The 25,718-nt window shown below is 35.9% G+C and overlaps 2 protein-coding genes across 15 annotated transcripts in view; one reads left to right on the top strand and one right to left on the bottom strand.

The window, feature by feature from the left end:
• Window positions 1-9,088, bottom strand: part of LOC136033170 (uncharacterized) — a 45,230-nt gene extending 36,142 nt beyond the window's left edge. The window contains exon 1 of one of the 2 annotated variants that reach the window (XM_065713853.1): window positions 8,948-9,088. In XM_065713853.1, coding sequence (XP_065569925.1) covers window positions 8,948-9,010 — 63 coding nt within the window. In that variant the 5' untranslated portion in view covers window positions 9,011-9,088. The remainder of the gene's footprint in view (window positions 1-8,947) is intronic. The other variant, XM_065713854.1, reaches the window with a different exon arrangement.
• LOC136033171 (GRB10-interacting GYF protein 2-like) overlaps window positions 1-25,718 on the top strand; it is a 461,255-nt gene that overhangs the window by 20,528 nt on the left and 415,009 nt on the right. For 7 of the 13 annotated variants that reach the window (XR_010618876.1, XR_010618873.1, XR_010618875.1 and 4 more), the window contains exons 1-2: window positions 8,701-8,912; window positions 13,949-14,079. The exons of 1 other annotated variant lie outside the window; for it this stretch is intronic. The gene's annotated coding sequence lies outside the window, so the exon portion shown is untranslated. Of the gene's footprint in view, window positions 1-8,691; window positions 8,913-9,085; window positions 9,297-13,948; window positions 14,080-25,718 lie in introns of those variants that run through there. 5 more of the 13 variants (XM_065713860.1, XM_065713859.1, XM_065713857.1 and 2 more) reach the window with 5 other exon arrangements.

Here is a 25,718-nt window from a genome sequence, read left to right as displayed (position 1 = left end):
TGATATAACTGGACCGGATCGGCTCTCTTGGGGGAGTTGGGGGATTTGCTAGTTTGGGCACTTCCAGATAAGCTAGGACGATGAAAGTTGGCAGGCGTATCAGGGACCAGACTAGATTAAATTAGAAATAGTCTCTTCCCCGATTCGACCATCTGGAGGAGGGGGGAGCGAGCGAAAAAAAATAGTTGAGAAGAATTTTATTTGTCAACAAAGCAAACGATTGTTTTTCTTAAGAATGACTTGTGGTTTAGGGGTATGATTCTCATTAAGGGCGCGAGAGGTCTCACCTTCGAATCCTGGACCATCCCAATTTTTACGTGAAGAAGATCCGAAACTAGACACGTAATTAATATAGCGATCGCTGAAAGTTTGCAGGCGTATCAGGGATCCACCAGACTAAATTAGAAATAGTCGCTCTCCGGATTTGACCCTCAGGGGGGGGGGGGGGTCAGAAAAACGGTTAATTCGGAAACATCAGAAAAAATGAGGGATTTTTAACTTACGAACGCGTTATCAGATCTTAATGAAATTTGATATTTAGAAGGACCTCGTGTCTCAAAGCTCTTATTTCAAATCCTGACCGGATTCGGTGACATTGGGGGTTGGGGGGTTGGAGGGGGATACCGGAAATCTTAGAAAACACTTAGAGTGGAGAGATCGCAATCTTGGCTCTTCCGACATCGTCACAAGTGCCGTATGGGCTCCTGGCTCTTGTTTAACTTTTGGTTGCCATGGGCTGTGGTTCACTTTTTATTAGGTTGCAGCTACTGCTGCAACCATGATTCTTCTACTCCGTCACTTTGAAGGTCTTCAACAAGTATTTACCATTTTTGAAGTACGGACAGTCGAATAAAAGCTTAAACCAAAGGATATTTCAACTTGTAAACTGTGAACAATGATCAATATTACATTATAGTAGAACTCAAATAATAAAGATCAAGAGCCCAATTAAAATTAGCCCAATCCACACTCGATCCAGTTGAAAAACTAGTTGTTTTTTTTTTACTAAAAGTAAGAAAACGTTAAAACTTGAAACGACCTAAAACAATTCTGTTAAGTGAAAGGGGCTGCCCTCTCTTCACACATAGCTCTTTACGCCAAAGTTTGATTCTTTGTCACAACTCTACTCTCTTAAATAATAATAATAATAATAAAAAAAAAAAAATAGTGCAAAGAGCAATGTATTGAAGAGGAGACAGCTCCTTTCATGTAACGAAATAATTCTGCTCGTTTTAAGTTTTAATTTTACTCCTTACTTTCTGCTGAAAGAACTGGCTTCTTTTTTATATTTCATTTCTCTGATCATTTTTCAAATAATGGCGGGAAGTCCATTATACAGCGCACGGTAGCGACACTGACATGATATTTTCATTTAATTTTTTTGGGGAGGGAGAGCCTTATATATGGATTCATTTCTGTTCGTTTTCAGTTCTAATCTTGCTTCTTACTTCCAGTTGGATTGTTTTTTTTAATTTAATTTTTAAAATCTTTCAAAAAATATTAGAAAATCTCCTCCTGGAAATTCACCAACAAACGTTATTCGCATGGATATATCCCAATTGGAAAACCCGACCTCAAAATCACTCAAATTTTGGCAGTTAATAGTGATTTCTAGGAATAGTAGGAACACAGCATTGGTTAAGAATTACTATAACCAGCCTTCACAAAGACAGGCTCTTCAAATAATCATAAAGGCACGAAAACATGATTGAAAAAAAGAAAAGAAAAAAGCCCGTACCGATTTGGCCGACACCACTTACAGCCCCTTCCCTAGGGACCATGGGGAGTTATGTCACAATCAAAATCATTGTTGTTGGACTTTTGAATTATGATGAATAAAATGGCTATCTCAAAATTTTGGTTTGATGACTTTGGGAGAGGGGTTTGGCTGCCCTCAATTTTTTTTTGGCACTTAAAAAGGGCACTTGAACTTAAGATTTCTGTCCGGATGAGTCTTCTCCCAATATCCTAGCACCGTTCTTTCCATACGACCGCCTATAGGGAAATAAAAAATAAACACGCCTGGCAAAAATGCAAAACTCCACATTTTGAAGATAGGAGCTTGAAACTTCTACAGTAGGGTTCACCGATGGGATGAATTTGTTGGTTTAATTTTCATTAGGATTTTTTGTTTACTTTTAGGGGATGTTTCTCTCCTTTTTGAAAATTATACAAGCATTCTCAGGCTCTTAGTGTTTCATGGGTAAAATTAAACTTGATAAATCTTATATATCTGAAATCAGCATAATAAGCCGAAACTTTTGACATCAAAATTACATGCTTTAGAGGTTGGGTTAATATCAAACCGTGTCGCTCCTTATAGTTCGTTACCATGAACTGTTTGATAAACTGAAAATGGACATGTTCCCTCGTTTAGAATCGCACTAGATGCCATTCAGGTGTGCACAGAGATATCGGTCGTCAGGCCACAACACCCTTCCCCCTGATACTTCAATATTTTTGTGAATTATCTCAAGGTTCCCTAAATGTCTCATATAATTCACCTGTTTCTTCTGTACTATTACAATTTGGCCTTTATCCCGAATAAATTCCAGTGAAAGAGCCTGTTGTAGTGTATGATTTCTTGGACCACGCTGCCTTCAAATTTCTATAAGTAAGTGAATGAAATAATCCAAAAAAAAAATACTTGAATGGTAGTTTTTTCAGATGTGATCTTTCGTTTTTCCCTTTGTTACAAAGCGTTTATTTACCCCGCATTCCGCAAAGAATGTTGTAATTAACTGCAATAACTGGTACTTTATAGCGACCCCACTTAAGTTCTTGATCTGAGTTGAACCAGTTTATGTGGCGGGCGCCAGAGCTCCTTTCAACGGGATTCTTAACTATATTTATGATTTCTGGGCGGTCTGCTTTCCATAATTTTCTTCTGTAGTTTCCATAATTTTTATAATAAGTATATTTTCATCATTTTTTGGTGAATTTCATTCGGATTAACCCAACTTCCCTTCTAGAATGGGGTCACCAGAATACATAAGTACCGAATGACTTATTGAAACACCTTTGGTCCTCAATTTAATAGATTATGAGCAAGCGTTAGATTCTGTCGATAGAAGAGCTTTAGCAAAGGTCTTATCCTTACAAATACACTAAAGTGATCGTACGATAATAACACTGCTGCGGTGAAGGTAGGAAATGAGGTTAGCAGCTGATTTCGTATTAAATCAAAAGTAAACCACGGTTGTGTTCTATTCCCCTTTATATGGATCACTTTTATGGAATTTGTCTTAAGAAGCACAGGAAAGGCAATGGGAGACCACGAAGTCGAATGCGGAGGAAAACTCTCCTGGACTTAGACTATGCTGATGATTTCAGCATCCTAGATGAAAGCGTGGGCAAAACAAATGATCTTTTAGAGGTTTTACGAGTTCAGGGTGCAAAAAAAATGAACGTTAAGAGCACCAAGTCACTAAGGCTAGGAATAAGTGAAGAGGAAAAGATGACGTTGGGTAACGAAAAGATTGATCAGGTTGGCAGCTTCAATTAACTTGGTAGTATTATTAGTAAAGACAGTGGGAGCAGCGAACATATTAAAAGTAGAATAGTTGGAAGCTACAGTGATGACAGTGGTCAGATATGGCTCTAAAGCATGGGCGCTCCGAAAAGCAGATGAAGATTTGCTCAATGTTTTCCAGGGAAATTGATTACGGATTGTTCTGGGTACCCGGCTGACTGACCTTACTTCAAACGTCCCCTTCACGGTGGATCAGTTTCGTCGGAGACCCCCTAGATTTTCGTATCTTTCATGGATCTATTCCTGCACTTCATTTCTTCTAGTCTGGAGTTTAAACATATCTCTTTATTTTTCTTAAAAAAATATCTTCGCAAAAAGTTTTTCAAATTAATTCCTATACGGAGCAAGTAAATGTACACCTTCCTGTCTCCAGATCAGCATAAAGCTCTGAAGCCGTTAACCGAGTCAATGCCTCTGGACAAGCTTTCACTCGAGTGAATATAAAACACTTACCATTTGAAGGTCATTTAAAGGACCTTAAGAAAAATATGAACTTAAATAGATTCAAAGGTGACACTGGAGTTTAGGCCCTCCCCAAATTAAAAACTTTAAGAACAAATTTTAATTATTAGCTTTTATTAGAATTGGTTCCAGTTTAACTGCATCCCAGCCAAGGGCCCTAATTGGTGGGAGGGGGTTATTGCCCCTCAAGATTTTGAAATATTTTTTTTTCGTTGAAAATACCAAGAAAACAAAATACCCCCCCCCCCAGATTCTGTGAATAGAGCTTTTACCATCTTCATTATAAGAAAATCGAGAAACTTGCCCTCCCCCTACATTTTTCTGTTTGATGCTACTGATCCCAGCCCCCTTCCCCCACCGCCTGGATATAGTCCTCGGCTATATCCAAAAGTTTGCTACTTTGCACTACATTTTATTATTTCTTCTCATTAACAATTCATTTATACTGCCATTTGGAAAAAAAAGACAAAAATTAGCAAATTTTAAAAATAACCTATGGTTATATCCCGGCAAGAGGGTTGGGGAGGAGGAGGGATGGGATACAGTTAAACTGGAAGCAATCCTGAAATTAGGATGAATCAAACAGTTCATGGTAACGAACATGTAGTAAGGAGCGACCCGGCTCAATAGTAAACGAAACTCTAAAAAACGGAATTTCGATGCTAAAAGATATATCAAAAGAATCGGATTTTTATGCTGATTTCAAATATATAAGTTTTATCAAATTTAGTCTTTGTCATCAAAAGTTACGAGCCTGAGAAAATTTGCCTTATTTTGGAAAATACGGGGAAACACCCCCTTAAAGTCATAGGATCGTAACGAAAATCACACCATCGCATTCAGCGTATCAGAGAACCCTAAAGAAAAAAAAAAAAAAAAAAAAAAAAATCAAGGTTCAATCTACAAAATGTGGGATTTCGTATTTTTTCCAGAAGACTAATCACGGGTGCGTGTTTATTTGTTTTGTTTTTTTCCCAGGTGTCATCGTATCGACCAAGTGGTCCTTGAGTGTCGCAAGAGGGCTCATTCTAACGGAAATAAGTAGTTCTAGTGCCCTTTTTAAGTGACCGAAAAAATTGGAGGGCACCTAGGCCCCCTCCCACGCTCATTTTTTTCCCAAAGTCAACGGATCAAAATTTTGAGATAGCCATTTTGTTCCGCATAGTCGAAAACCATAATAACTATGTCTTTGGGGATGACTTACCCCCCACAGTCCCTGGGGGAGGGGCTGCAAGTTACTAACTTTGACCAATGTTTACATACAGTAATGGTTATTGGGAAGTGTACCGACGTTTTCAGGGGGATTTTTTTGTTTGGGTGTGGGGTTCAGGGGAGGGGGCTATATGGGAGGATCTTTCCTTAGAGGAATATTTCATGGGGGAAGAGAAATTAAATGAAAAGGGCGCAGGATTTTCTAGCATTACTATTAAAAAAAAACAATGAAAATATAAACATGAAAATTTTTTCAATTGAAAGTAAGGAGAAGCATTAAAACTTAAAACGAACAGCGATTATTACGCATATGAGGGGTTCTAAAAATACTTTAGCATAAAGAGCGAGGTATTTAGAAGGAGATAAATACTTCGCTCTTTCTGCTAAATTATTTTTAGTAATTTCAACTATTTATTCTACGGCCTTTCTGATTCAGGGGTCATTCTTAAAGAATTGGGACAAAACTTAAGATTTAGTGTGAAGAGCGAGGTATTAACGAGGGGACAAACCCCCTCATATATATAATCAAAAATATAAAAATATAAAAGTTTGTTACGTAAGTTAATTCTTAAGTTACGTATATTTTTTACTAATAAAAACGTTCGTTAAAAATTAAAGTTCTAGTTGCCTTTATAAGTAACCAAAAAATTGGAGGGCAACTAGGCCTCCTTCCCCACCCCTTATTTCTCAAAATCGTCTGATCAAAACTAAGAGAAAGCCATTTAGCCAAAAAAAGAATTAATAGCAAATTTCATTTTAATAATTTATGTACGGAGAGCCAAAATCAGACATGCATTAATTCAAAAACTTTCAGAAATTAAATAAAAAAAAACAAGTTTTTTGAAATGAAAGTAAGGAGCAACATTAAAACTTAAAATGAACAGAAATTACTCCTTATATGAAAGGGGCTTTTCCTCCTCGGCACCCCGCTCCTTGCGCTAAAGTTTGATTCTTTCTCGCAACTCTACTTTTTAAAACAATAAAAACTTTAGCGTAAAGAGCGGGGTGTCGAGGAGAAAAAGCCCCTTTCATATAAGGAGTAATTTCTGTTCGTTTTAAGTTTTAATGTCGCTCCTTACTTTCATTTCAAAAAACTTGTTTTTTTTATTTAATTAAAGTAAGACGTTGTTAGTATAGTGATTAGTCCGGAACAGGACACAAACTCTACATTCTTAACAAGTGGAAGAAGCTGGTCGTGTATTACTTATTTTCTATGTATTATATTACATATTTATTTATATAATTGTATTTATTTATATATTTTTAATATACACACAATTTTCTTTTCCCAACCCTAGATACAATCCTGCGTCCGCATATTCAGTGTACATAAAGTGACCTAGGATACTCTATAACTCCTTAAACGTGCGGCGTTTTTAAGAATGATATAAGTAAGAATTTAAGGATTTTATTACAGTTCCAGAAATTATATGTGGAACACTCACGCATTTAGGATTAAGTTTAAATCATTGAAATTTTTATCATCAAGAAAAATAATGGGTCCGACCAGTGCAAGTTAGGGACTAATAATTTTCTGAAGTCTTCATCAAGCAGTTAAGTCAGCTTAGAACCAGATGAGCTTTTAATGTTGCGTCGACAAACCTCAAGTGCAGACAGGTCGTCCACAAACTTTTATCGATCTGTGTGGTCAGTTATGAGACTATTCATTATTATAAAGGAATAAAATGGGACTCATTAGGGTTCCCTGGGGAGCCATAATGAGTGGATCTAACTGTAGACTAATACCCATAACATTTATCTTTATCAGGTTTTGAGAGTAAACTACATCCAAGCTCCCCCTCCCTGATGCCTGGAATATGGTCCTAGACTAGATCCATAATTTTCTCATTCTGTTGTTTTTATTTTAAAACAGTCCTCATGAACAAACCGTTGATAAGAAATAATGAAAAAAAAAGAATACAAACCGGCAAAATCAGCAAACTTTTGACTATTACCCAGACCATATCTGGATATACGGAAGGGGGCTGCAATTAAACTGGAAACAACTTTAGAAATCCATAGATGTGTTCTGAATATTATAGTGATGTTTTTTTTTATATTGTAAGCAGCAGCAGTTTCGTATCTCATCTGAAGGGGGGGGGGGCAAGACATACCACAGGAGTATAAAAATACAAATAAAAAGAATTTAATGTCAGAAAAACTGAGGGGAAGCTGCCCGTGGCGTAATTTTATCAAGTCCTCGTGGGAAACTTAGAGCCAAATTTTCAAGTTAAAATTTCAAGTTAAGTGAAAATGAGCCACAAAATACCATAAAGGCTAAGTTAATACTTAGAAAACTGATTCATGCCTATGGATGTTTTTTTTATGAAGGTCTAGTTTTGTTAGGATTTTTGTAGACAGAGAATTTCAGCTGGGGGTGGTGGAATCATCTCTACAAAACTTAGAGCCAATGGAGAAAATTGAGATACAGTTGCCCCCCCCCCACATCAAACTACGTCCTTGGCAGCCGCTCCCATGCCAAGAAGTGGCACTAGCCTAGTGCTTGCATTAACGCCAATATTGAAGAGGTACCTACTGCCGTCCACAGGGAAGGAAGGGGGAGGCAGGGGCCAATATTACAGCCTAGAAACCCACACCTTAGATAGGCTACCTCAATTTAGATGAGTCCATTTTAATTCCTTGCGCACTAAAGTCGGCAAAATTCTTGTTAATTGACTTCTTGCTACCTCGGAAAGGGTTTAGGTTAGGAAAATGAAACTTTCAGGGATGGGTCTACAGGCTAAAGTACCCACCTCCACTCCCTCTAGAGCGCCCTGAAATTTGCCTACATGACAGTTCTATACCTATTGAAATTCTGACAAAACAACATTTTACCTTAATTTTCGGTTACTAGTTGCTTTTTCTCTGCCTTTAGTTCTGAAAATGTAATTCCTGTTATTTGAGCAGAATTTTGAGCCATATCAATGTTTTTTTTTTTCAAATTTAGAAAATGTATTTACATATCTTTAAAACCTTATAAAATTGAATTGAGTAAAGTTATGAAGCTGAAAACAATTTTATTGTACTTCAATTAAGCAGAAGATCTATTTTGCAAGGTTTCACCTTTATAACACACATATTTTTAAAGGTCAGGGCCCTCTAGAGGGAGGAGTAGAAGTAGTTGCTTCAAATACCTTCCCAGGACATACTTTAGTCTGTAGATTCATCTCTGAAAATTTCATTTTCCTAACCTAAACCCTTTCTGAGGTAGCAAGAAGTCAGTTAACTAGAATTTTACCCTAAAGTTTTCTATCTATAATTTCTCTCCTAATTAATAAGATCAAAACATCTAAAACACAATCATGTATTCAAAAAAACATATTCTTCTTTTCCTTATTGAAAGAAAAAACAACTTCTCAGTTCCTAGTAATGTTTACAGTTTGATTGTTGCTAATGCACTGATAAGAGACATAGCCTAAGGGAACGAAAACTTGGCAACACAGCAATCTATAAAATATCCGGTTTACGCATGCTCTCTCAGTTGGCAGCGCGAAGAAGGAAATTCCGCCGTTTCAGTTGTGTCTGTCTCAACTGTGATAAAACCTATTTTATGTGAATACCAAAAATCGCTAAAAATCAACATAGGATAGTGAAAATAGTATCATTCTACTCGCTGAAGTGCAAGAAATTCGGTGATATGATTTTTATGGCAATGGCCATAATGCGGATCAAGTTACAGCCTTTATTTGGATTAACTTATAAATTGGTAATTTTTTCGTGAATTATATAAGAAATCCTTACATTGTTGTCTGAATCCAGGGCTTGTAGTAGTCGATCTCTTAAACCAATAACAGTTTTCTGCATTAGGCTCTAATAGCCACCAAAAATTAAACCAAAACCGAAGATATTTTCTCTACCGGTCATGGCGGACGTGCATTCGCTCGTCAACTGATGAGATATGTGAATTGCTTTTATACATAAAGGACAGTTTTTGGCGGAGTCCGCTAGGTGCGCTAATTGCAGCTTAGTTTCTTGGTTCTGATTGGCTGAATTTGTTTTTAGTTCTCACATGGCGACTGAAGAATTTGTTTTCAAAAGTTAGGCGACTGTTGCGGAATGAAGGTTGGATATTTGGATTGAGGCTTCAGATGTAATTTTTATTTTTGGACCATTTTCAGCTGTTTATATTAACTTTGATAAATATATTGTATTTTGTGGGGAAGATATGTTCAAAGGAATTATTATCTGCGACTCATCGTGAAATTTGTATATTGCTCTTCAATTCAAATAACGTTATGATTGTTTTTTTCAGTCATAAGGCTAGGCTACGAGAATTGGAGTCATATTCGAAATACATGGCTAAGCTATTTACCTGTGGATACTTTGAAAAACCCTCTACCACTCAAGTTGTACACTCATTGATGCAGTATAGAACCGTTTTTTTTTGCAAGTTTCTTTCAGCTTAGCGTGAGGCAAGGCAAGGAGAAGTGAAAGAATAGATGGAAAATATAAAATTTGGGCTATTTTCAACATTAGGGGGGGGATTAAACTATTCAGACAGTATGAAGTTAAAAAACAATTTTTGCTACATAATATGCAGAATAATTGTACCTAACACATTAAGTATGCAGACCCGCTATACTTAATTCCTTCCCTAATGTCCAAACATATAGCCCAATTTGTTTCATTGGGATTGAGCATCAGAGAAGCGTATTAGAAGAATATTAGGTGGGGGGATATAATACAAGTACTATCCTGTGTTCAACAAGCTTATTGCAATTACTTTTTATAATTATTTTGCTTTAAAGATATTTGCAAGTAGCCTATTAAATCGAGTTCAAAAGCACTAAAGCTATTAAAACCATATTTCAATTAGCCTAATAATTTGCTTATCCTAATCGTTCTTCAGATCTGAATAAGCTGCAGCTCCTACTTGGACAGATTGAAAATTCTTGGAATAATAATCTATTAGCATAAGCTAACACTATGTTTGGTTAGTTTCAAAGGTCTATGGGTTTGCAATATATATTTTTTTTTTTTTTTTTTTTTTTGTAAAAAATACAGTTTGGTGTTTAACAGAGTACAATAACTAAGCTACACTTATTTAATAACCTATTGCAATTAATAGCAATAAAGTTATGTTGAATGCGGGATTATGTCCTGGTTGTGTGAAACCGTGTGATTTCTGTTGGAACTCAGGAGAACATAAAAAAGAACCTTGGGGGAAGGAGAGGCCTTGGATTTGAGGAAACGTTTAAAGGTAGGCCAAGTAATGGCGAATTCTACCGTGTTTAGATTAATTTTTTTGCTATAAGATGAATACACAATTTAATATGGTTTGTAGAACTATCCCAAATATATAAGCTAGCCTACTGATTGTTCACCTTTTGTCACAATTTTCATTTAGCCCTAAATGGGGTTTAGAGTACAAGGTGATTCTTGGTTCATTTTACTCTTTTGGGAGTAGGATATTGAATAGAAACACATCAATTAATTTTTCAAGCCGTCAGTCAATAGGCCTACACTTGTTACAGTAATGCAAGTCCGACAATTTTTTTAGGGGGAGGGGTCCAAACGCTTAACTCTCCCCCTGGAGAATGTGCTGCCTTCATCCCATGACAGAAAAGGAACACAATGGGTAAAATTCTAGTTAATTGACTTTTTGATATCTCAGAAAGGGCTTAGGTTAGGAAAATGAAACTTTCAGGGATGAATCTACAGACTAAAGTCTGTCCCGGGAAGGTGTTTTGAAGCAACTACCTCCAATCCTTCTCCCTCTAGAGGGCCCTGACCTTTGATGACCTTTAAAAATATGTGTGTTATAAAAGTGAAACCTTGTAAAATAGATCTTCTGCTTAATTGAAGTACAACAAAATTGTTTTCTCCTTCATAACTTAGCTTAATTCCATTTTATAAGGTCTTAAAGATATGCAAATACATTTCCTAAATTTTGAAAAAAAAACATTGACATGGCTCAGAATTCTACTCAATAACAGGAATTGCATTTTCAGAACTAAAGGTAGAGAAAAAGCAACTAGTAACTGAAAATTAAGGTAAAATGCCATTAATTTCAAAAATAACGATGATTTTGCAGAACTACTGAGAATACAGAATGTACAGTTCTTTCATCGAATCAGAGTTGAATAAAAGGCTTAATTCACACCCTTAGAGGCCCTAATCATCGATAGTATCTGATGCCCCCAACTCTGACTGTCCCCAACTCTGATGCCCCCAACATCTTATGAAGAGTGGGGTTGAAACTTGATGTCCTAGGAGTTTTCTTGCTGATTTATTGTGTGGAGACAATTTTACTACTAAATTTGAATTTTTTTTTTATAAAATAAATTTTATTTTATAAGCGGTGAATATAGATAGATAGATAGATTTATTCGCACGAAAACCCCAATTGGGCCATGGTGACATACACAAAACAAATGAAAAAAATACAGCAACAAATATAGACTGAAAAGAAATTAAACTAATTATTTAAGAAAACATCACGATACCTCATACCTACCCAGACGAACTTTCTAATATTATTTATAGTTAGGTAACACCAACTTCTCAAAATTTCCGAAATCCAATCTCTCCCCTCAACCTCCCTACCAAATATTTCCAAGCGCAAATCCCTCAACTCCCTACAATCCCCTAAAAAATGTTGCAAAGACTCATCCATCTCTCCGCACATAGGGCAACTGTAAGGACCATCCCTCAATCTATTTCTCCCTAAATATTTCCTACGTTCTCCAAGAGCCATAAAATTTCCCCTTACATACATTACCCATTTCAAATCATCTGGAGCCAATCCCATTTTAGGTAAATTTATTCGCCCGAGTTCTTTTTGACTTCCGCATATCCCAAGGGACGGCGAGGTGGCCTTCTCAGCTTGCCAAACCTGAACTTCCTGAAATTCTAGCCTAGTAGCAACTAACCTAGATGCAGTTCATAACATCTCTCCTATCCCCTTTCCCTCATTCCAGCAATTACCTAGCCCTGCACGGTCTAATATATTCTTCACCTGATTTGGCCACGAATCCTTCCTCCTGTCTTGAAACATCATTAAACATGCTTGTTTAACTGGCCTATTATCTTCTATCGATGATACCCTTTCCCAATATTTAAACATACTAATTAACCTACTCTGTCTCATACACTTTATTCCTATATCCCCTCTTAGTACTAACCCATTAAACTTATTATCAATGCCTAACATAAGCTTAAAAAAACCTCAACTGCATTCTCTCTAAATTCAACCTCTTATTAAACCCCTAAAGCTCAGCCCCGTAATGCAAAGCCGATCTAACCCTAGCATTAAAAACATACTTTAGCAGTCCTACATCCCTAATTTCCTTGATACTATTTTTACTTAACAATCCTAGTAGTCTATTTCCCTTACTTTCTACTATCTTGAGATGTTTTTCCCATTTCCCATCTGACGAAACCTACAACCTAAGTAATGAAATTCATCTACGTTGTCTAGTGTCCTACCTTCATACGTAAAGTGACACTGCGAATCTATCTGTTCTCCACTTTTCCTAAAAACCATTACCACCGACTTCTTTATGTTTAACACTAGTTTCTTATTTCTAAAATAAGAAGATGCTAGATCTTGCAGTTGTTGTAAATGTTCTTTACTTTCCGCTACTGACGCTATGTCATCCGCAAAAAGTAATGCCATAACGCTTGCACTTGAAAGCTTAATTTTTGGGGCGCCTCTGCCTATCAAATATTCTTCAAGATCATCAATATACAATGAAAATAGCATTGGGGAAATTGTACATCCCTGCTTAAAACCAAGTCTACTCCTAATAACCCTAGAGAAATCCTTGCCTACTCGTACTACAATCTTAACTATATTATACATGAATGCTATAATCTTAACAAATGCGCTTGGTAGCCCTAGTGCTAACAACGACTCTACCATTAAACTTCTATCCACTCCATCAAACTTCCCTTTAAATCCAAAAAATGCAACAAATAGCCTGCCCTCTTTTCTCCTAACCTGTTTCCTATCATCCTCAATAAAATAAAAATCTGATCTATATGACTGAAGCCTTTTCTGAACCCTGCCTGCGAATCTGATAAAATTCTATTTTGGTCTATCCAATTATCTATCCTACAACATAATATCTTAGCAAAAACCTTACTAAGCACATTACTTAGGCTTATACCTCTATAATTCCCATGGTCTAATCTATCCCCCTTTTTAAATAACGGCACTAGAACAGACGTAGCCCAAGACAAGGGCCATTCTGCACTTTTCAATATACCGGAAAACATCCCTGCTATAACAGGCAGCATTATGAGGTTAGGAAGTTATATGGAGTTAGGTATTAGGATCGTTTCATGTTGCCAGGATTCCATTGGGGGGGGGGGATTCAGCTCATTTTGGAATTGTGCGTCAACAATGGAATAAAAAATACTCTTATAGAATTATATATGTACTGTTTTGTATATGTTCTGTTCCCTGTTTATAAATTTATATCTGAGACTCCGAATCTCCCCTCCCCCTACTTTACTGGGGACAACTTCTGTGGTAGTTGCTTATTTTTTAACTTTGGTTCAGTAAAGCTGTATGAAAGAGTTTAAGTTTATACTTTTAATTTTTTGGTTTGGGAAGGGGAAGACACAGTTGTGCCCATCTCACGATCAAAATACTGCGTACATGCTCGCCTTCAAGCTACACATATATTATTTGTTCTTTATTTACGCTTTACTTGAGAGCGTTTGTATTTCTGTTGTATTTAAGTAGGGGTCAGCAACCTTTCAGATGAAGCCATTAATTGCCGCTTTGTTTTTAAGGTCAATCTACCTAACAAATTATCATAAGTTATACCGTGCTCTATACACATGTGGCTGACCGGGACTAATTCGCTGAGACTTGGCGTGTTAGAACCTCTCTTGCACCAGAACATCGAGAGGGGAATGAAGGGGTAAGAATCTATTACGCTTTGTTTAAGAACTTTATAGCAAGGGGGGAGTTGCATACACAGGAAGTGGTAATAACAAAGTTAGCGGTACCAACGTAGTCGGTGGTTCAGTAATCAAAACGTAGCAAAAGCTGGAATGGGGTTATCTTTTAAATATTGTTTTGAACAGACTCAAAGAACCGAGTCGAGGCTCAGCCAACAAAGGCATATTGCCTCCACGTCAAAAATAATATTGCACCAATAGCTGCTGAGCTGTTGGCAACACTACCATTCCTTGGTAGTGTCAAGAAATTCCTTGTGGTTTCCGTCTGAAAAATTGTTGTTAGCATATCTCATTTGGAAACGACTTAAATTTCTCATCGTATTTCAAATGATGCGGGAAATAGTGTAATATTTTTCTCGAAAGCCCTCCTCCCATCACTGGAAAGTTACTCCCACGGAAAATTCTCCCTTGGAGAATTCTCTCGTGGAAAATCCCTTCCCCACGGAAAAATCTTCCAGACAATTCCGATCCGGGTGAAAATTCTCCCAGGGCTGAAAATTTTCCCCCGGGACATCTCCACATGTAAAATTGGGCCGGCAAAGAAAAAGTAAGGTAAATAAAAAGAATTTATATAAGATTCTGATAAATTTTTCCAGTTGCCCTCCAATATTTTTGCCCACTTAGGAAGGATACTGTGAATTTTAATTTCCGTTCAAATGAGTCACTCTCGATATTCAAGGGCCATTAGTTTGATATGATCACCTTGGAAAAAAGAACATGCTTCCGTGATCTTTCTTTTGGCAAACAAAAACTACAAAATTCTGTATTTTTGCAGATGGGAGCTTGTAACCTTGTTCTCTGATACGCTGAATCTGAATTTTCATTAAAATTCCTTGACTTTTTTGGTGTGTCTCCCCTTTTTTGAAAATCAGGTTAAATTTTCTTAGGCTCATAGCTTTTGATAGTTTACACCAAACTTAATGAATCTTACGTATTTTGAACCAACAAAAAAAAAAAAAAAAAAAAAAAAAAAATTAACGCAAATTCTTTTGATGTATTTATTGATATCAAAATTCCGTTTTTTTAGAGTTTGAGTTTCTATTGAGCCGAGTCGCACCCTACTCACAGTTCTTCAGCACGAACTGTTTAATTTTCATCTAATAATGATTGGTTTTATGATATTGGGACAAGTTCTAGATTCTTAAACGTAGACATTTCTTGTGCCTTGCAAGTATTTGCCAGGACGTACTCTAACGGCTTCAACCAATCAAATTCCTTTAAATTTTAGCATTTTATAAGTTTCAAACTAGTACCCAAGTACCCAATCTGTTATTACTTAATCATTAACCTGAGATACTATTTAACTAGCGAAGATGCGACATGTACCATGTCATTAAGGCACCAGAACTATGTGCCTTAATGACATTGGAGTCTATTGGTGTAACATTCCCTGACAGTACCAAGGGAATCAAAGTAAAAACATTTTTTGCTCCCAAAACCAGGGTTTGGAGTCAGAGTCGGTGTTTTAGTAAGTTTTTTACTGAATAGAGTTGGAGTCGGTATATTGAAAATGTCTGAAGTTTGATTCAGTCATTTCTATGGCACTTGGTTTCAACCAAGTGACAAATAGCAATCGCAAATTCTGTCGGTCTGTCTGTCGGTCTGTCCCGGTTTTGCTACTTTAGGCACTTCCAGGTAAGCTAGGACGGTGAAATTTGGCAGGCCTATCAGGAACCAGACCAAATTAAATTAAAAATTGTCGGTTTTCCAATTCGACCATCTGGGGAAGGAGAGTGGGTGGGGGTGGCTAAATCGGAAAAAATAGAAAAATGAGGTATTTTTAAGTTACGAAAGAGTGATCGGACCTTAATGAAATTTGGTTTCTGGAAGGATATCGTGTCTCAGAGCTCTAATTTTAATTTCAACCAGATCCGGTGACATTGGGGGGAGTTGGGGTGGGCCTAAAATCTTGGAAAACGCTTAGAGTGGAGGGACCGGGATGAAACTTGGTGAGAAAATAAGCACAAGTCCTAGATACGTGATTGACATAACCAGAACGGATTCTCTCTCTTTCGGGAGTTGGAGGTGGAAGGGTTAATTCTAAAAAAAAAGAAAAATGAGGTATTTTTAACTTACGAAGGAGTGATCAGATATTAATGAAATTTCATATTTAGAAGGATCTCGTAACTCATATCTCTTATTTTAAATCCCGACCGGATCCAGTGTCGTTGGGGGGGGGACTGGAAATCTTGGAAAACGCTTAAAGCGGAGAGATCAAGATGAAACTTGATTGGAAGAATAAGCACAAGTTTGATATACATGACTGACATAATCGGACCGGATCTGCTCTCTTTGGTGGAGTTGGGGGGGGGAGTAATTAGGGTATTTGCAACTTACGAACGGGTGACCAGATCTTAATGAAATTTGATATTTAGAAGGATCTTGTGCGTTATAACTCTCATTTTAAATTCCGACCAGATCCGGTGACATTGGGGGGAGTTGGAGGGGGAAACCGAAATTCTTGGAAAAGCGTGAAAATCGAGGTATCTTACGAATGGGTGATCGGATCTTAATGAAACTTGATGTAAAGAAGAATCTTATGTCTCAGATGCTCCGCTTTCAATTCGAATCGGATCCGGGGACATAGAGGGTTGGAGGGGGAATCAGAAATCTTGGACATCGGAAATCTTGACAAACGCTTAGAGTGGAGAGATTGGGACGAAACTTGATGGGCAGAATAAGCACAAGTTATAGATACGAGAAGGACATAATTGGAATGGATCCATTTTCTTTGGGGGAGCTGGTGATTGTTAATTTGTAAAAATTAGAAAAATTGAGGCATTTTTACCTTAAGAACGGATGTCCGAATCTTGATGAAATATGATATTTAGAATGAACTCGTGTCTCAGAGCTCGTATTTCAAATCCCGACCAGATCTGTTGACATTGGGGGGAGTTGGAGGGGGGAACCAGATATCTTGGAAAACGCTTATAAATGTCGTAGATACGTGATCGACATAACCGGACTAGATTTTCTCTTTTTGGGGGATTTTGGGGTTGGGGTTCAGTGCTTTGGTGAGTTTGGTGCCTCTGGACGTGCTAAGACGATGAAAATTGGTAGGCGTGTCAGGGAGCTGTACAAATTGACTTGATAAAGTCGTTTTCCCCTATTCGACCATCTGAGGGCCTGAAGGGAGAGGAACAATTAGAAAAATTTAGGTATTTTCAACTTACGAATGGATGATCGGATCTTAATGAATTTTGATATTTAGAAGGACCTCGTGACTCAGAGCTCTTATTTTGAATCCCGACCGGTATTAAGCCTCTGATTTTCCTTTTAAAGCAATGCATTGATTCTTAGAATTTTGCTAGAGCTCAAACCACATGAGCATTTGGCCCTTGGCTCTTCCGACTTCGTCACAAGTGCCATATGAGCTCTTAGCTCTTGTTAACTATAAAATCTAGTTAAAGGAAGCCTTAAAACAGGGCTAAGTATTACTGAATCAAGTCTGAGTTAGAGTCGAAATGTTTGGAGTTGGCGTCGGTTTTAACTTATAAATTCTAGTTAAATGGAGCCTCAAAACAGGGCTGTAGAGTCGTAGAGTTGGAGACAGTGTTTTAATGAAGTATTAATGATACCGCATTTTTCTAACAGTTGCCCTTGAGCTTTGTTGATGGTGATTGCTAATCGAACATTCCCTGTGTCCCCGTCGTCATTTATATATCCCCCTGTTCCCCTGGCGTCCCTGTTGTAGTTGTGTCCCTGTGTCCTGGTCGTCATTTATATTCCCTGTGTCCCGGTCGTCATTTGTGTCCCGGTATCCCAGTCTGTAATTTCTCTTTGAGTGTCCCGGTCGTCATTTATATTTCCTCTGTCCCGGTCGTCATTTGTGTCCCGGTCTGTAATTTCTCTTTGAGTGTTTTTTCTTTTTAGTTTTTTTTTTTTTTAGTTTTTTACCTTTTTTCTTTTTTCAGTTTTCTTTTTCTTTTTTTGTTTTTCAGCGTCACTATGAAATACATATCGCCGAACCTTAGTTTCTTCAGTCATTTTACAATTAGAAATTTCTCTTTCAACGATCCTCTTACAATTAAAAATTTATCTTTGAACGATTTTCTTAAATACCTGTGTCCTGGTCGTCATCTATATTCCCTGTGTCCCGGTCGTAATTTGTGTCCCGGTATCCCAGTCTGTAATTTCTCTTTGAGTGTCCCTGTCGTCATTTATATTCCCTCTGTCCCGGTCGTCATTTGTGTCTCGGTCTGTAATTTCTCTTTGAGTGTTCTTTCTTTTTAGTTTTTTACCTTTTTTCAGTTTTTTTTTTCTTCTTTATTTTTCAGTGTCACTATGAAATACATATCGCCGAACCTTTGTTTCTAACTGCGCGGTTTTGCGTTCTTTAGCCGCAAGCCTTTTTTCTTGCTGTTCTTGTGATTCCTCGGCACGCTTTATTTTCTTACTTTTTCTATCAGCCGCAAGCCTGTTTTCTTGCTGTTCTTGTGACTCCTCGGCACTCTTTCTTTTCTTACTTTCTCTATCAACCGCAAGTTTTTTGGCATAGACTCTTTGAGCAGCTTCCTCGGCTGTTGCCATTGTAGGTTCTTCAGTCATTTTACAATTAAACATTTTTCCGTCCAAGATCTTCTTACAATTAAAATTTGTCTTTGAACGATTTTCTTAAATACCTTTAATGACGTCATCGTCATAACAAACATGACGACAACTAACTTCATGACGACATGACGTCACTCGACAGACATAACCCACAGACAACTTATTTATATATATATACTAGCTGTTGGGGTGGCGCTTCGCGCCACCCCAACACCTAGTTGGTGGGGGCGCTTCGCGCCCCCCCCAAGCCCCCCCGCGCGCGTAAGTCGTTACGCGCCATAATAGTTACGCGCCATTGTAGTTGTGTCCCTATGTCCCACCTGTGAATATAGATAGATATATATATATATGGTTTTAACTACGTAAAACTTGCGAATATACAACATTCTTTGCTGTCCCATTGTCTTTGCATATAAATAGATTGTCAGGTTTACCGACTCTTGAACATGCAACATATAATGGTCCATGGGAAAACAATCTGTATTCAGATCTATACCTCATGATTCTAATGATTGCCCTTGAGCTTTGTTGATGGTGATTGCTAATCGACCATTCCCTGTCCCGGTGTCCCGGTCGTCATTTACATCCCCCTGTTTCCTCCGGTGTCCCCGTTGTAGTTGTGTCCCTGTGTCCCGGTCGTCATTTATATTCCCTGTGTCCCGGTCGTCATTTGTATCCCGGTGTCCCGGTCTGTATATACATTCGTTTTTTAGTTTTGTTTTTCTCCTTTATTTTTTTCCTTTTTTTTTCTTTTTTAGCTTATTTAGATTTTTAGATTTTTTAGTTTTTTTATTAGTTTTTAGTTTTTTTTTCTTTTTAGTTTTTTTGTCCCGGTCGTCATTTATATCCCCCTGTTTCCCCCGGTGTCCCCGTTGTAGTTGTGTCCCTGTGTCCCGGTCGTCATTTATATTCCCTGTGTCCCGGTCGTCATTTGTATCCCGGTGTACCGGTCTGTATATACATTCGTTTTTTAGTTTTGTTTTTCTCCTTTATTTTTTTCCTTTTTTTTTCTTTTTTAGTTTATTTAGATTTTTAGATTTTTTAGTTTTTTTATTAGTTTTTAGTTTTTTTTTCTTTTTAGTTTTTTTGTAGTTTTTACCTTCTTTTTAGTTTTGTTAATTTTTTTTTTACTTATGTCCTGGTCGTCATTTATGCTCCCTATGTCCCGGTGCTTTGTTGATTGCTAATCGAACATTCCTTTTGTCCTGGTCGCTTTCTCTTTGAGTGTCGTCATTTATTTTTTTCTTTTTTAGTTCTTTTAGTTTTTACCTTTTTTAGTTTTTTTTAGTTTTTTAGATGAAATTTTTTTTTAGTTTTTTCCTTTTTTTCTTTTTAGTTTTTATTGGTTTTTACCTTTATGTTAGCTTATTTTTCAGTTTTTTCCTTTTTTCTTAGTTTTTTTTTATTTTTTATTTTTTTTTAGTTTTTTACCTTTTTTTAGTTTTTTTAGTTTTTTTAGTTTTTTAGCTTTTTTACTTTTTTTATTAGTTTTTAGTTTTTTTGTAGTTTTTGCCTTTTTTTAGTTTTTTCAGTTTTTTTTTAGTTTTTTATTGGTTTTTACCTTTATTTTAGCTTATTTTTCAGTTTTTTCCTTTTTTTTAGTTTTTTTTTAGTTTTTAGTTTTTTTAGTTTTTTACCTTTTTTTAGTTTTTTTAGTTTTTTTAGTTTTTTAGCTTTTTTATTTTTTTTTATTAGTTTTTAGTTTTTTTGTAGTTTTTGCCTTTTTTTTAGTTTTTTTAGTTTTTTAGCTTTTTTATTAGTTTTTAGTTTTTTTTGTAGTTTTTGCCTTTTTTTAGTTTGACAACTTATTTTTATATATATAGATAGTTTTTTTTTTTACTTATGTCCTGGTCGTCATTTATACTCCCTGTGTCCCTGTGCTTTGTTGATTGCTAATCGAACATTCCTTTTGTCCTGGTCGCTCTCTCTTTGAGTGTCGTCATTTATTAGTTTTTTCCTTTTTTTTTTAGTTTTTTATTGGTTTTTACCTTTATTTTAGCTTATTTTTCAGTTTTTTCCTTTTTTTTAGTTTTTTTTTATTTTTTATTTTTTTTAGTTTTTTACCTTTTTTTAGTTTTTTTTTAGTTTTTTTAGTTTTTTAGCTTTTTTACTTTTTTTATTAGTTTTTAGTTTTTTTTGTAGTTTTTGCCTTTTTTTAGTTTTTTCAGTTTTTTTTTTTTAGTTTTTTATTGGTTTTTACCTTTATAGTTTTTTTAGTTTTTTAGCTATTTTATTTTTTTTATTAGTTTTTAGTTTTTTTTGTAGTTTTTGCCTTTTTTTAGTTTTTTCAGTTTTGACGTCACCTGATCCAGTTTTTTCAGGTGACGTCACCTGACACATCCATCCATCCATCCACAGACAACTTATTTTTATATATATAGATATATATATATATATATATATATATATATATATATATATATATATATATATATATATATATATATATATATATATATATATATATATATATATATATATAGATACTAGCTGTTGGGGGGGGGCGCTTTGCCCCCCCCCCCGAATGGCTTACATCTTGCAATAAAAACTAAAATCTCGGTAAAACCCAGTTTAAAAACTTTTGATAAGCTGTTTGCTGCATGTATTTCAATGACCGCATTTAATTGCTTCTTACAAATGCCCGTTTTTACATGAAAACTCAGCGTTGTGCCCAAAGGTAAGTTATACACTTTTAAAGGTTGGTATTTTGGAGGGGTGGGGGGGTCGACTTCTCCCTTCTGTGTCTCTCAGAGTGCTTACTAAAGTATTGTCAATTAGGTAAGAGTTTATGGGGTATTATTTGCAATAATGGTTGTTTGAGATTGCCTCAACGTGATTGTGTCCTGATTTCTTACGAGTTTTGATTGAGTGACATGATTTATGCTATGGTACAAAAATACTTGCAGACTTAGTTACATTTAAAGAGCTTCTATTTGGGGAGGGGGAGTCTGATTTTTGCAACGTTCATTTCCTAGGGTTTATCTTGGTACTTTGTATTTGTGACAAACAGCTGCAATGCATTCTCGTTGGCTCGTTGGCATTCTCGTTGGCTCTCCCCTTGGGGATTCAAAAGAACCTAGCTTGATAATTAAATGAGCATATATTTAAATATATCAAACTCTGAGCTGGAACATGGAAAAGCATAACTGAGCCCAGAATATATAAAATATGGAAATTTGGCCTAAATGTTGTTTAGCAGAAGACTACCTTTGTTTTTCTAAGAACACGAGGTCCTAGATTTAACTTTGTAGATGGTGCACTTGATTTTGCTCGCAATTTTAAATCCCTTCTAAGTGAAAAGCTACCGTCTTACAAAGATTAAAAATGATTTAACCAGATGTGTTTCGTATAGATAAGGATCCATACCTAGTTTGTTCGGTAAGTCGGTGAAACAAAAAATTGCAAATACAAAATAATTCTCGAGAACTGCAGCTTTATAGTAAAATTTTCTATGATCCCATTATATATATATATATATATATATATATATTACCGTGAATGTCCAAAATTAATTAATGTTAACATTCACAGGTGAAAGCACAAAATTCCTTTTTCTCTGCTTGGATTCAATTAGCTTTGCGAGTCAGCTTTTCCAGTCTTATGCAAGCTATGATGGTAAAAGTTAGGTTAGATTATCCTAGTTTAAGTTAGGTTAGGTTAGATTAGGTTGGGTTGAATTTGGTTCTAAATATCATAAATTGGGTTAAAACCCTAACTTAAGCTAACCTAAACCGACCTAACCTCGTCAAACCAAACCTAATCTAATAAAAGGTATTTCGGACATTCAAGACAACATATATATATATATATATATATATATATATATATATATATATATATATATATATATATATATATATATATATATATATATATAATGTGTGTGTGTGTGTGTGTAAACTTTAAAATTTGGTCTTTTCCTTTGTCTAATAGTCTGTCTTTCAATTCTCCTTACCTTTGTTACTGTAGGTGAGACAGATACCCCTGTTCCTGCTGCAAATAAAAACTCAACAACTTAAAAATTATTTTCCTTTTTCCTTGCCTCGGACCACTTTCAATTCTTTCTAGAAAAAGATGGTAAGAATAGAAAACTTTTCTATAGAGCTAGGACAGAGAGCACCTTAATCTACGGTATTGTTAACTAATGCTCCAATCTTCTGGTATACCCTCCGTGAATTGGGGCACCTCCCTAAATGCTCACTTTCTTCCCTCTTCTCAAGACAAATTCTTGAGCATAATCAAAAAATCAGTAAGAGTATTATTAATTAGGACAAACCTTGGAAACAGGAGCATGTAAAATGATTTAAAACTAACCTATAAACCATAAGAAAGAAGGTGATGTGGTGTTCACATAACTCTACAGGAGATGGATTAAGGTTTTAGAAGTATTTGCGGAAATGTGCTTTTTGTTCCAAGATTCAAATAAAAACAGTCTGTTATAAAGGCTGTGTTTAGCTGAATAATATAGCTCTAATTTAATCTTTCTTGCTTCGTATAATTGGTAAGTGTCTGCAACACCCAGCTAATCGTTGATCTGGAAAAAAATCACATGGCGGTGTAAAACGGGTAACGGTTTCTCCGTAGTACTTTTGCAGTCTGTTTCAGTTGGTTTTCTGATGCTCACAAGAGAGTATATGCTTTTCTACTTTGTTATGTCTGAAGCCTAAAGGCAAGCGAGTGTAACCCATAGATTGTATACTGTCGGTAGGTTTCACTAAAAGGTGACAAATTATGTACCTAGTTATCCTGCTTTAGCAGGGTATAAAGTAATACCCTGCTTTATCTTACGACTGGGGTCCGAGCTGTAAATTTTTGGTGGTTGGGGGGGGGGGTAATTGGACTTCTAGTGTGTTTGCGGGAAAATAATCGAAACAAGTCGTTTCAAAACAGGAAAAACGTTCTAATCGAGGATTTCCGGTCGAAAATGAAGTTGACTTGTTAGACAGTATGGTGAAAATTATTGCGAAATTTTTCTTTTTTAAATAGGCCAAATTTAAATTTTCCTAATTAACCTATCTAATAAACTCACATAAATAATTGAGTCTCGGTTATGATTCGGCAAGTATTTCAAAAATATAATTACTTTCATGTTCTTCAAAGCCACAAGGGTAATAATTTGAATTTGGCGCTTAAAAACATGAGCCAGAAATACTTTCTGACTAGCAGCCTGGATTTGCTGTTCAAGTCTATCCAATTTCTTGTCGTCTTGCAAATGTGGGTCTGCCAGCTAGATTATCTCAAATAGTTCAAAATTTTAGAAATAGTTTAAATCCTAGAATGCTGAAACTGAGAAATGTATTCCCTGCAATAAAGAAATCTCATTTAATTTAGTATTTATTTGTATACAAAATGAAAATATTTTCCAATTCCTGGTAGTTTAACCCAATTTTTGAACGAAAGTATTTGATCATTCGATGCTTTTGGAAATATGTGAATATTTTATGGTAAAATAATATTGCCTTGTCCGGGAAATTGTTAACAGTTGTCATTGTTGCCGTTGTTGTCTACCTTCTATAAACTTAAATGTATGTAATCCATATCTGAAATAAATGTATACCTGCAAATGATACCAGGAATTCGGCTGCCCTCTCCGCCACCTTATCTTAAATTGGTCCTTGCTCTACCACGCATTGCAAACTTCGTGTCAGTTGCAATATATTTCCACCACGATGCGACTCCGTGCGCCACGCACGGCACGATTCCGTCACAACAAATGGCGCAATTCCGTGGGCCATGTAATTCCATGGCGCAATTCTGCCATAAATAGAGCGCTCTTCATGGTGTGAACGATTTCTGAGAGTGAGCAGCTAACCATACTAATGATAATGCCATGCTAGGGGGAACATTACTCATTTTCTTTAATTAAAAGTGGGAGATACGCCGTCTCTTTTGGGGCACGTAATATATGTTTGTATTGTCTTTAAGTAGTGAATCTTATCATTTCAAAGGGTGTGAAAGGACGCTGTATTCCTTCTTTTTCTTCTGTTAGGACTCCATAGAGATTATTTAGCCCAAGCTCATAGTACAAAGTACATATTGTACTGCTTCCATAACGAGTTGATTCTAAAAGTTGTTCTAGAGTCCCTATCATCTATTCTAGTTCATATAATCCTTTTCTAGAGTTGTTCTAGAGTTATTAGAGTTATTAGAGTTATTAGAAGAGTTATTAGACTGTTCTGAAAAATTCTTCATTTTAGTTTTATTAATTTTATCTTGTTGTAAGTTTTTTTCTTCTTATATATTGTATTGAAGATAAGTAAAATATGTACTTGTAAAGTCTAAGAATTTAAAAAAGAAATATGAGGGACCAAACTGCACAAAAGTCGCCACGTGTTTATGATTTGACTTCTTTTCTCGATGTCTAAGATTGCGCCATAACGGATCATGGTAAAACTGGGCATGGAGAAATCTGGTCTTGACCAAATAAAAAAAGGGAAAAAAATTCAGCATGAAATCACTTGTCTGACGATCGAAGTTCATTAATAGCAGTATCTAGGTTATGTGATACTGACAATTCAAGATCAAAGCCAGTATAATGATAGATGCGTGTAGCAACAACTTTAGGTGAGGAGCAGAGGTGGTTTTAGGGGAGGGACAGAGGGGGCACTTGCCCCGGGCTCAGGAATTTTAGGGACGCAAAATTTTAAATAAATAATCTTACGGTTATAATTTTTCTAATTTGAAAATTATATATTTATTAAAATAAAGCAAAGGGCATATTTAATAAATTAAAATAATTGATAAAATACAAGTTAATAAAAAAATAATAATTATATAAATTGAATAATAAATTTATAAAAATAAATGATTAAATAATTCATAAGTTTAAAATGATTTTGTTCATAAATGAAAATTAGCCTGAAAATTATGTGGGAAACATGGTGAGAAGGGGGGGGGGTAATCAAGATTTTGCCCCGGGCACAAGAGAGGCCAGAACCGCCACTGGTGAGAAGACGACATTCTTCTGTCTTCTTATGGGCACTAATTATTATTTGGGTGATAATATATGTTCTAATTGTTTGTTCTAATTATAATTATTGTGAGTACA

Source organism: Artemia franciscana, chromosome 11 (assembly GCF_032884065.1).
Source record: "Artemia franciscana chromosome 11, ASM3288406v1, whole genome shotgun sequence".
In the NCBI taxonomy this organism is placed as follows: Eukaryota; Metazoa; Arthropoda; class Branchiopoda; order Anostraca; family Artemiidae; genus Artemia; species Artemia franciscana.
This window is presented reverse-complemented; position numbering and strand designations above follow the sequence as displayed.